Source organism: Ceratotherium simum, chromosome 28, assembly GCF_057802395.1.
Source record: "Ceratotherium simum simum isolate JZ-2026a chromosome 28, ASM5780239v1, whole genome shotgun sequence".
In the NCBI taxonomy this organism is placed as follows: domain Eukaryota; kingdom Metazoa; phylum Chordata; class Mammalia; order Perissodactyla; family Rhinocerotidae; genus Ceratotherium; species Ceratotherium simum.
This window is the reverse complement of record NC_141927.1, coordinates 40,764,570-40,777,693: the sequence shown is the minus strand read 5'-3', so window position 1 is coordinate 40,777,693 and position 13,124 is coordinate 40,764,570. Positions and strand designations below refer to the sequence as shown.

Genomic DNA, 13,124 nt, shown 5'->3' with positions numbered 1-13,124 from the left:
TATGCAGCATGTTCTTCACATATTAAAAATGAACATTAGGTTAACTAAGTAAAATTTAAAAACTCAGTAAGAGCAAGCACTCAAGAGTTAGAAAAATCTGGAGCTGAATTCTGGATGTGCCAATTACTAGCTATGTCACTTTAGGCAACTGAACGTCTCTGAGCCTCAGACTCCCATAAAACGACCTCATAAGTTATTCACATTTCTAGGTATTACCAGGACTTACATTCAATAATACAGCTGTCTTTGTTGTTTTTAAATTACCGAAGGTCTACCATACACCAAATACTATTCTGGGTTTATAACTCCTTAATGGCTTCTCCCTGCACTTGGAATAAAACGGAAAATTTCCGTGATGAAGCTCCTCCTTACCTCTCCACATTCATTGCCCACCACTCTTCCCCAGCTCCTTAAGCTCCAGCCACGCTGGTGGAGTTTCAAATCTTCAAACTCACCCTAAGGTCTCTGCTTTGCACAACTCCAGGAAGCACAGGGAGTTAGGCAGTCCAGCAGCCCTCCTTTGCATACTATTCCCTCTGCTGGCATTTTCTTCCTCCCCATTCACTGCCTGGCTAACTCATATTCATTCCTCAAGTCTCAGCCTAATTATCATGTCCACAGAAAGGCCTTCCCCAAGCCATCAACTGAATTAGCCTCTCTCCTGCATTCAAATTATTGTTTCTAGTATGTCTCTCTTCTTTCCCTTCACAGCACCTACCACAAGTTGTGACCCTAAAATTATTAATGTGTTTATATGGTCAGTGTTTATCTTCAGCAGTAAACTCCATGAGGGCAGTGACCACAGGCCATATCTATTCTGAACAGTCGTTTATGCCCAGTATCTAGCAGTGTCAAGGACATAACAGACAATCGAAAAACATCTGTGGAAGGAAAGGAGGGAAGGGGGGAGAGGAGGAATAAATTAACAATCTGCACAACAGCCCAAGTGCTTATTCCAGTGGGAATATAATTACTGAGCCATGTGCACATATCAAGGCTGCTTTGAGGGAAGCCTGGAGGTTTTATGTGTTGGGGGGGAGCGGGCAGTGGCGAGGAGCCATCCTAAGGACAGCTATCCTAAAGGAGCAGCATGCTCAGTGGACTCCTCTAACTGTAGAGGAAAAGGCGTTTCCTTCCAACAAACAAAACCCTTCAGCCTAGACATGCATGTTCTCCCATATAAACCATAAAATGTGGTGTCCTGAGGACTCATGGAAGAAAAGAGAGTACAAACTCAAAGTAACAGTACACAACAAATGACTTTGCCAAAAGGAGTACTGTATGGTCAGACTACAAGCAAAGGAAGTGAAAAAGATTGGTCATATCTTCTGTTTATCCAGGCTCTAAGCTAGTATGGATGTCAGAAACATATGGAAAGACCAGGAAACACCATATGATGCCCAGTTTACCTATCAGGGCCATAAGCAAAACGTATGCTATGTGTGAGAAGGGATTCTCATTTGAATGCCATGGAATGAATGAATTATAGACGCTAGTTCTGGCCTCCTGACCTGCTTTCTAAACCTAGAAAATTGAGTCAGCCCAAACCCAGAACCTCTGTGTTCAAACACGTAGGTAGGCAATATGTGGGCATTGGCATTGCACCCAGAAGAAGCCTAAGTTGGAAGGTAATGACTAGAGGATATATCAAAAGAGTCCAAATCTTTTCACATTATTAAACATAACTGTGGGTGTTTTAGTTTCCTTGATGTTGGAAAACTTGAAACCAAATGGATTCAACAGTTTAGTGTTCACAGCCTTTCCATAACTCTGCTTCCCTGGTCTACGCCTAAGGGACAGCTTTATTACAAGATCACTTTAATATCTTAAAACCTTGGAAGGAATCTAGCTTACAGTAACTTCTTCTCCATTCTATGATAACAAGGATCCAGGACACTGAGCTGAGTTCTCACAGACAAGCACAGGATAACGGTTTCCTATAATATGTACCAGGCGTCAAAGACAACAAGACTACTATGGGAGCTCACCTTTCCTTGTCTCTCTCCAGCACAGGTTTCTTAAGATGTTCTTTGTTTTCCTTTAGGAAGACTTCATCCTCTCCACTCTCAACTAGAGGCACAGGGGAAAACGTCCCTGAGCTGGTGCCAGGCCTCTCTGAAGGTGCTCTCCAGGTTTCATCGCAAACACTCTCAGTTAAACCAACTGAACCATGCAAAACAGCAGACGAGACGAGATGGCCTGGCACTTTGGAAAACTCTTTGCTTTCAAGAGAGGTGGTCCTTTCCAATGATGTCTCATAACCTACAGGATGCCATGTCTCTCCTTTCTCCCCTCCTGTCCACAATATTTCCACCCCTTGGAATTCCACATGTTTGACTCGGCCTGGGCGTCCTGTGGAGCTGCCTCGATCACATCCCCCTGGGTGCTCTCTCCCCAGATCAGACCTTCTCTCTCTCAAAAAACCAACACTGCCCGCAGAGTTGTGGGTCGCTGCTGGGCGCCCTATGGAGGAAACTGGACAAGCGGGCTCCTGCACATGGAGAGCCCCTTTTCTCCCATTAGTTATCTGGGAAAGCTCTGCCTGAGTTTCTGCAGTTAACAGTACAGTCAGATCCTTCTGGATGCTTGAATACAAATTTCCCTCCCTCGTAACTTCAGCTGAAAGAGGGATATCCGGTGATTTTTCTTGGCCAGCAGGGAACAGTGCGTTGGCTCTCTGTGCTTTATGACCGGCAGGGTCCAGCTCTTTTTCCACCTGCTGAACTGACAAACGAGAAACAGCATCTTTGTCCAGTACTTTTGTAGCCTGTAATGTTCCTGAAGCTATTCTGGATTCTGGAGCCTTCAGAGCTGAAATCAAAGAGTCAATGGGTTGTAAACTTTGTTCCTTGAGGTGATTTTGAAAGGGGGCCTCTCCGACATCTCTTGGTCGTTCTGTAACACTGTCGAACCCAGAGTGGTGGCCAGCAAGAAGCTGGACCTCCTGCTGCCCTTGTGGGCAACATGGCAGAGACTTTGCATCAAACTTGAGAGAAGCTCTTACGCTTTCTCCACTTTCCTCCATGGTCCCATATTCTGGAAATTCATTTGTGACATTCGGTGGGAGTAAAGTGCTTCCTCCATGATCACCTATGAATAGAACAGAATGGACACATGACTTGTTTTGAACAAGAGGTTCCAATGTGTATTAATAAATATCCACACAAATTAGGCACTCAATATCCTTATTTGATTCTTTGACTGTCTCCTTCCCCCTTACCACTCTGCAACACATACTTCTCATAATCTTGCCAGTGGTCCCTTCCACTTAGCTTACATGAGTGTAACCACAAAGGTTTTGGCATAGAAGGAGGCAATATAATGACACACGCCATATTTAACCCTGCTTCTGATAAAATCTCACACAGGCAACTCAGTTGCTGCGTATGCAAAAGGAGATTAAAATAAGGATATGTATCATTTTCCAAATACTACTCATGAAACAGCAACTAAAATATTTATCTTGGGCATAACAACAAATAGCTTTACAATCCAGCCAACAATATCTGTGCAGTGCAATCTCTGAGACAGAGCCTCAGAAAAAAGATACAATCTATTTAAAGTCAGTAAATAAGCCTACCCTTCACTGTTGGATTTCTGTGGGAGAAAATAAATGCTTTCAGAACATCCCTGGAGAATGAGCATAAAGTCAAAATGGAATAGGAAACTGAACGTGTTGAGAAAAATTTCCAGGATCTCAACTGCAAAAAATTTAAATGGTATCTTATGCAGAATCCCAATAAATGAAGCACTGAAAACAATAATTAGCATATATTTACTATATTGGATCAAATTTACAACATTTTCTTATTAAAACAGCAGTGGGAGGGGCTGGCCCGGTGGCGCAGTGGTTGGGTTCGCACGCTCCACTTCCATGGCCCAGGGTTCGCGGGTTCAGATCCCAGGCGCAGACATACTACATCACTCATCAGCCATGCTGTGGCAGCGTCCCTTACACAAAACAGAGGAGGATTGGCACAGATATTAGCTCAGGGACAATCTTCCTCACCCAAAAAAATGGCAGTGGGAGAAAACAATGACGTTCTGATGAACAAAAATTTAAATTGGGGGTTTATGGATAACAGATACAGTCATATCAGCCCCAGCATCCAATTTCCTTCTGAACTTGGTTTTGATTACTTTGTATCAGGAAAATCCTCATCCATACTAGAAACGTAGAGGACTCACTGTGACAACTTTATAAAAGAAGACATTTGTTGTTGTTGTTGCTGCTGTTTTTAAAGCACTGCGAGCTCCAACCTTCCTATTTAGTGAAATATTTGATAAATGCCTGAGTATATACATGGAACCGACATGAAAGACTTCATTCCAAGGCATGCACAAAATAAGGTAACTTGGACACATGAGTTAACAAACACATGGCATCGTGCAGAGTGCAAAATTTGATAAACAGTAATACATCTGAGAGTGTATACTGTTTCATATTTCATTTTTAAAATAGCTTGAAGTATATTTTTAAAATTAAATTTGAACCAAGCATTGACAGAATCCAAGAAGCACTTCTCTATGATGGCCATAGAGAGGACAGAACTAAGAGGCTCGCTGAAATCTGAAGAGGAAGCGACTTTTCAAATCCTGGTTTTGAAAAGGAAGACAGTTAAAAACAGTAAAGATCCCTCTTCCTAGAGTGGCATATTGACATTTTTAATTTTTCAGTAAAGAATGCAATAAAACTTTTTTTCCCCTTTTAAGATTCAGTGGTTTTTTGGTTTTTAATACATTCACAAAATTGTGCAACCATCACCACCACCTAATTCCAGAACATTTCATCACCTCCCCCACAAAAAAAAAAAACCTGTATCCATTAGCTGTCACTCCCCATTGCCATCTCCTCAGTCCCTGGTAACTATCAATATACTTTCTATCACATAAATGCAATCATACAATACATGGCATTCTGTGTCTGTCTTTGTACACTTAGCACAATATTTTCAAGGTTTATCCACATTGTAGCATGTATCAGAACTTCATTCCTTTTTGTTGCCAAGTAATATTCCATTGTATAGCTATACCAGTTTCTTGATCCATTCATCAGTTGACGGACATTTGTATTGTTTCCACTTTTTGGCTATTATGAATAATGAACATTTGTATACATGTATTTGTGTCTACACTTATTTTCAATTCTCCGAAGTATACACCTACAAGTGGAACTTCTGGGTCATATGGTAACCCTGTTTTTAATGTTTTGAGAAACTGCCAGTTTTCCAAAGCAACTGCACCATTCTACATTCCTACTAGCAATGCCTGAGAGTTTCATTATTGTCCATCTTGTTTATTACAGCCGTCCTAGGGGGTGTGAAGTGGTATCTCACTGTGGTATTGATTTGCATTTCCCTAGTCACTAATTGAGCATCTTGTCATGTACTTATTGGCCATTTATATATCTTCTTTAGAGACATATCTATTCAGATCCTTTGCCCATCTTATAATTGGGTTACTTGTCTTTTTTATCATTGAGTTGCAAGAATACTTTATATATTATGGACAGAAATTCTTTATCAGATATATACTCTGCAAATATTTTCTTCCATTCTATGGGTTGTATTTTCCCTTAGTTGATGGTGTCTTTCAAAGCACTAAAGTTTTAATTTTGAGAAAATCCAACTTTTCTATTTTATTCCTTTTGTTGCTTGTGCTTTTGGTGTGATATGTAACAAATTATTGTCTAATCCAAGATCACAAAGACTTATTCCCACATTCTCTTCTAAAGTTTTACAGCGTCAGCTATCACATTTAGATCTTTGATCCATTTTGAGTTAATTTTTATATATGGTGCGAAGCAGAGATCCAACTTCATTCTTTTGCATGTGGATATCCAGTTGATCCACCACTAATTCTTGAAAAAAAACGGTTCTTTTCCCCACTGAACTGTCTTGATACCCCTGTAGAAAATCAATTCACCTTAAATGTACAGGTCTATTTCCTGACTCCCAATTCTATTCCATTGAGCCAGAAGCCTATCTTGTTGCTGGTATAACACTGTCTAGATTACTGTTAGCTTTGCAGAAAGAAGTCAGGAGGTGTGAGTCCTCCTACTTTGTTCTTCCTTTTCCAGGTTGTTTTGGCTGCTCTGGGCCCCTTGCATTTCCCATCTGAATTTTAGGATCAGCTTGTCCGACAGCTGAAATTTTGATAGAGACTGGGGTGAATCTGTAGAGTACGAGCATCTTAATAGTATTACCATTACATCTTTTGATCCACGACCATAGGCTGTGTTTCCATTTATTTAATTTTCTTTAATTTCTTTTAAGAGTTTTTTATAGTTCTAAATGTACAAGTTTTGCATTATTTTTGTTAAATATATGCCCCTAAATATTTTATTCTTTTTGATACTACTATAAGTAGAATTCTTTTTTTAATTTCATTTTCAGATTATTCATCGCTAGCATATGGAAATACAACTGGTTACGGAATATTGAACTTATATCCTGCAACCTTGCTGAACTTATTACTTCTAAGAGCTTTTTTTGTGGATTCCTTAGGATTTCCTATATACAAGATCACGTCATCTGAAAACAGAGATAATTTTACTTCCTGTTTTTTTTTTTTTTTGGCCAAACTGCCCTGCCTAGAATTTCCAGGACAATGTTGAATAAAAGTGGTAAGAGCAGAAATTCTTGTTTTGTTCCTGATCTTAGGAGAAAGCTTTCAGTTTTTCATCATTAAGTATGATGTTAGCTGTGGGTTTCTCACAAATGCCCTATACCAAAATGAGGAAGATCTCTTCTACTCCTAGGTTTGTTGAGTATTTTTATCATAAAAGGGTGCCAAATTTTGTCAAATGCTTTCTCTCTGTCGACTGAGATGCTCAAGTGGGTTTTGTCTTTTATTCTAGTAACAGAGTGTATTACATTAATTGACTTTTATATACTGAACCAGCCTTGCATTCCCAGAATAAATCCCATTTGGTCATGGTGTATAATCCTTTTTTATGTTCCCAGATTCAGCTTTCTAGTATTTTTGCATCTATATTCATAAATAATATTTGTCTGCAGTTGTCTTGTATTACCTTTGTCTGGTTTTGGTATTAAGGTAATGCTAGCTACACAAAGTGAATTGGAAAGTATTCTATATGGCCATTTGTTTACAACATTTTACACTTTTTTTTAAACATTTTTCACATTTTATGCTTTTTTAGGCTTTTAACAGTTTTCTCTCCCTTAATCACTCAGGGAACTTTAGTTTCTTCAGTATTTTAAAGCTATAAATTCAATGTTAATATGCAATGAAAGGAAAAAAAAGTGAACCATCCAAAAGAATGTTTTTCTTTCTTTAACATAGTAAAATAGCTTAAAGTGGTTACAGAAGTACTTAGTCCACAGTGTGAACTAGCTCCTTTAGGTTTTATAATGTTTTTCATTATTTCTTTAAGCTAGAGTATACCTTTACAAAAACTCGAGGATCCTAGAATATAAAATTTCAAAGGTCGAAGGATCTAAGAATTAATTCATCCATCTGACATAATTAGGTTAGAAAACAGGCTCAAAAGAATGATGTACTTACCAACATGACACAACAGATAAAAATCAGAGCTTGTCTACTCTACCTCTGCTATTCCTTGCAACCCTCCCTTCCCTTCCATCTTTACTGGTAGTGAGGTACCCTAGTATGTGTCTTCAATCTCTTCCCTGAAATTTAAAGAATCGTCTGAAATGGCTATCCAATGTCCAGCCTCATTTTCCCACCTCATCTTACATACAACATTCTTCCTAAACCAAAAATTTATGTTGCTTTCAGTAGTTTCACATTGCCTACAGGATAGTCTAAAGTCCAAACTCCTCATTCTAGAAGTTATTAGGATCCATAATCCAGTCCCAATCTATCTTTCCCAATCTACTCTCTCTTTCTCTCACTCAACTCCCTTTTCAAATATGTTATACCATTGCTTCTCTACCTGAAGGAGGCGGCAATGCACGCAGACCTTGAAAAGGTTCCTCCAATATACAGTGGAAACACAAACTACATGTACACTCTGAGCTTTATACTCCTTTGCCTTTGCTAAACCTCTTTTCTCCACATGACATACTTTTTCTTCCCATCTCTACATGATTAGGTCGTTTTCATCTTTCAAGACCTAACTCAAACCTCCTCTCCTTAATTAAGCCTTCCCTTAATCACCAGCCCTTGCAAGAAGTCACCTCTCTTCCTTACAACTGTCAGGAGAATTTTAGCTATATATTACATTTAGTACATATCCATGAAATAAATGAACATGATGTTAGCTCATATTTTAAAGCTTCAAAAGGCTACAATTTTTAACCTATCATAAAGTGTTTTAACAAAATTGTCCATAGTGACCACTGAAGCCATATGTATATTTAACACCAAAATATACTATAGTGAAATCCATTCAACAAAAGGAAGAAAAGTTAAACTTTATCATTTAGGAGCCCACTTTGTTCTAACAGTGTAAATTGCCATCTATAAAACTACCACTAAAACACTGGCACACAGAGAAGTGACTATAAAGAAATGAAGAAAAGGGGCCTCAAAGCAATTAAATAATTTCTCCACCTCATTTTTAACACTTTTCATTAAAACGAACCTCCTAAAGGAGACAGCTAATGCATCAACTGTGGGCAAATGCTTGTGATGTCTTGATATAATGCCCTGGCAACTGGTGAAAGCAAATTGGAAGGGAGAGGGGCAAAGGACAGCCCTGCATGACACAGTTTGCTCTATGGGTCTAACAGTCCTGTTCGAGGTTTACTATTCTGATAAGTACTGCTCTAACAAGTTTTATTTACTTTTAACTAAATAAGAACTGGCATAGACCAGGGAAAATAAATGTTCTACGAGGCTAAATGACTTGACCACAGTAAATGGAATGAGGTTCAATAAAGTATTATATGAGAATAAGAAGTCAGGACTAGATTCCTGGTCTTTTGTTTCTCAGGAGTAAATTCCTGGGAAAACCTAAGAGGCCTCTGAGTTGTCAGATCTTCATTTCTAATAGCGGTAATGTTACCAAACATAATGAAGAATGAAAACATCTTCTATTTGTAGCTTCTGTGTAGAAACAGCCTTAAGCATCTCGCAGCTCTCGGTCAGAGCACTCATCACAGGATTCAACACAACATCCAATCTTTTTTTTCACATAAGGCACCCTTTGTTAGAATGCAAAACCAGTTTATTTTTGCTGTTTGCATTTCTTGTCACCACTTAAACTGTCTTTAAGAACAAACAGAGAGAGAGAAGTCAAGATGGTGGCGTAAACAGACCCTGAACTCACCTCCTCCCGCGGACACAGCCAATTTACAACTACTCATGGAAAAATTACCCCTGAGACAGAACTGAAAACTGAATAAGAGGAACTCCTGCAACAAAGGACAATCCTAATCGAGGTGGAAGAGGCAGAAACTCCCTTCTGGAGAGAAAAAAATGCCACCTTCACAAGCCACCTGCTTCATAGCCTCCCGGGAGCAGCCCAAAAGTACGCAGCCCTCCCTGGAGGCACGGGGCCATGAGCCAGGAGCGTGCCTGCTGTAGGCACTTTGTAGACCCAGCACAATCGAGACAAGTGGCATAATATCTGACTTTGCCTGCTACTAAAACATTGGGGAGTACCCCCAGAAAAGCTGGTTCACAAAGAAATTAAAACCGGCTCTTAAAGGGCCCATGCGCAAACTCACCCGTTTCAGAAAGCAACCGAAAATCACCAGAAAGAAAGGTGCACAGTGCTTTGGTGAAAAGAGAGACACCTGATAGGCTCCGAGTGCATCTCGGTGAGAGGTGAGACCTCTCCAGGGACTGGGACATTGGCGGCGGCCATTGTTGTAGCCTGGTGTGGGTGTGCTGACACAGACGCCATTGGAGTTCTCCCTGAGGCCTGCTAGCCCAGGGTCTGCCCCACCCACTAGAGTACTGATTTAATCCAGCTCAGCCAGGGCAGGCAACCCACCCTAGAGACTGGCCCCACCCAACAACAAGCCCTCAGGCAACTTGTGGGCCTGCATAGATTGGTGACTGGATTCTCTGCAGCCTGTCAACTGAGCCCACATCAGTGGGGCAGGGCGTGCACAAGGAGCGGGTGGAAAGTGTGGGGTGGTGATGGAGTGTGGGGGCTCCAGCCAGGGAGAGACTGAGTCCACTTCAGGAGGTCGGGGCACGCACACAGGAAAGGACTGTGTTCACTGTGTGTGTAGACCTGTGGGCAGCAGGGCTTGTGAGCTGCAGAAGACTTGTGCTTCTCAAAGACCCACATAGGGGGTTTGCCCCACCTTCCAAAGCCTGGAACAATTGGGTGCTCCCATGCCTGACGCAAGGCCCACCCAGCTGCAATCCACACAGAGCTGACAACAGACCTAAAGGCTGGAGGCTTATAGCAATTGTAAGCCCCTAAGCCTAACAACCTACCATGCTGGGGGCCTACTCACTTAAAAGAAACACTGCAACACAAATGTGGTATTAGAACTTGCAGCCAACTGTGCTGGGGCTCCCCACACCTGATAAAGAGACTGAAGGGACCACAACAACTACCAGTAGCTGAGCATTACAACAGCTGGCCAAGAGCATAACTCAGCCTCCCTGGGTGCCTACAGGGAGAGCAAACAGGCCACAAAAGAAGGACACACGTAGCACACATAGGTGTCACCCCTGGCACATTGAGAACTGAGGGACGCACACGGCAGGCCTCCTAAGGCATCACTTATATAAGGTCACCTATCCAAGAGCAGGAGACGTAGCTGACCTACCTAATATGCAGACACAAGCACAGGGAAAGAGGCAAAATGAGGAGGCAAAGGAATACATTCCAAGTAAGGGACCAGGACAAAACACCAGAAAAGGAACTAAGTGAAACAGAAATGAGCAACCTACCCGACAGAGAGTTCAAACTAAGAGTGTTAAGGATGTTCACTGATGTGAGGAGAAGAACAGATGAACTCAGTGAGAATGTCAACAAAGAAATGGAAGATATAAAAAAGAACCAATCAGAAATGAAGAATACAATACTGGAAATGAAAAATTCACTATAGGGACTCAAAAGCAGAGTAGAGGATACAGAAGAACGGATCTGCGAGCTGGACGAAAGACTAGAAGAAATTACCCAAGCTGAACAGGTAAAAGAGAAAAGAATTAAAAACAGTGAGGACAGTCTCAGGGACCTCTGGGACAACATCAAGCGCACTAACATCCGTGTTATAGGTGTCCCGAAAGGAGAAGAGCGAGACAAAGGGGCAGAGAAACTATTTCAAGAAATAATAGATGAAAACTTCCCTAACCTAAAGAAGAAAACAGACATCCAGCTACAGGAAGCACAGAGAGCCCCAAACAAGATAAACCCAAAGAGGCCCACACCAAGACACATCATAATCAAAATGTCCAGACTTAAAGATAAAGAGGGAATCCTAAAAGCCGCAAGAGAAAGACAAGTTACATACAAAGGAAACCCCATAAGGCTATCAGCTGACTTCTCAGCAGAAACCTTATAGGCTAGAAGAGAGTGGCACGATATATGTAAAGTGCCAGAAGGAAAAAACTTACAGCCAAGAATACTTGACCCGGCAAGGTTATCATTCAAAATGGAAGGAGAGATCAAAAGTTTCCCAGACAAGCAAAAATTAAAGGAGTTTGTCACCAAGAAACCAGTGCTACAACAAATGTTAAAGGGACTGATTTAAGGGGAAAAGAAAAGACCACAAATAGGAAAAATTATCTATTTCCATGATAAGAGGGTAATGGATACAAATGCACAAAAAAGAGGTTAGATATGATATCAAAAACATAAAAAGAGGGAGGAGGGGAGTTAAAGAGTACAGCTTTCAGACAGAGGTCAAACTAAAGAGACCATCAATTCTGTATAGAAGGAGAAAGGAACAGAGGACTACTAAAACACTGAGGAAAAAAAAAAAGTTAAAAAATGGCAGTAAGTACATACTTATCAATAGCTACTTTAAATGTCAATGGACTAAATGCTCCAATTAAAAGGCAAAGAGTGGCTTACTGGATCAAACAAGACCCATATATATGCTGCATACAAGAGACACCCTTCAGACCTAAAGACACTCACAAACTGAAAGTGAAGGGATGGAAAAAGATACTCCATGCAAATGGCAATGAAAAGAAAGCTGGGGTAGCAGTACTCATATCAGACAAAATAGACTTTAAAACAAAAACTGTAAAAAGAGACAAAGAAGAGCATTACATAATGATCAAGGGAACAATCCAACAAGAGGATATAACACTTGTAAATATCTACGCACCCAATGTAGGTGCACCTAAATATATAAAGCAATTATTAACAGACATAAAAAGGGAAATAGACAGTAACACAATAATAGTAGGGGACTTGAACACTCCACTTACACCAACGGATAGATCATCCAAACAGAAGATCAATAAGGAAACATTGGCCTTAAATGACACACTAGAACAGATGGACCTAGTAGATATATACAGAGCATTCCATCCAAAAACTGAAGAATACATGTTCTTTTCAAATGCACATGGAACATTCTCCAGGATTGATCACATATTAGGCCATAAAACAAGTCTACATAAATTTAAGAAAACTGAAATAATATCAAGCATCTTTTCTGACCACAACGGTATGAAACTAGAAATCAACTATAGGAAGACAATCAAAAAAGCCACAAATACGTGGAGATTAAACGAAATGCTACTGAACAACGACTGGGTTAATGAAGAAATCAAAGAAGAAATCAAAAAATACCTGGAGACAAATGAAAATGAAAATATGACATGCCAGAATTTATGGGATACAGCAAAAGCAGTTCTAAGAGGGAAGTTTATAGCAATACAGGTCTATCTCAACAAACAAGAAAAATCTCAAATAAACAATCTAACAATGTACCTAAAGGAACTGGAAAAAGAAGAACAAACCAAGCCCAAAATCAGTAGAAGAAGGGAAATAATAAAAATCAGAGCAGAAATCAATGAAATAGAGACTAAAAAAATTAATAAAAGGAAGAGCTGGTTCTTTGAAAAGATAAACAAAATTGACAAACCTTTAGCTAGACTCACCAAGAAAAAAACGAGAGAAGGCACAAATAAGTAAAATCAGAAATGAAAGAGGAGAAATTACAACAGACACCTCAGAAATACAAAAGATTATAAGAGAACACTATGAAAAGCTATAT

At 40.1% G+C, this 13,124-nt stretch overlaps 1 protein-coding gene across 5 annotated transcripts in view; it reads right to left on the bottom strand.

The window, feature by feature from the left end:
* The window catches only part of PSD3 (pleckstrin and Sec7 domain containing 3), a 453,546-nt gene that overhangs the window by 308,143 nt on the left and 132,279 nt on the right, over positions 1-13,124 (bottom strand). For all 5 annotated transcript variants that reach the window (XM_087418635.1, XM_087418634.1, XM_087418636.1 and 2 more), the window contains exon 3: positions 1,989-3,090. In XM_087418635.1, coding sequence (XP_087274761.1) covers positions 1,989-3,090 — 1,102 coding nt within the window. The remainder of the gene's footprint in view (positions 1-1,988; positions 3,091-13,124) is intronic.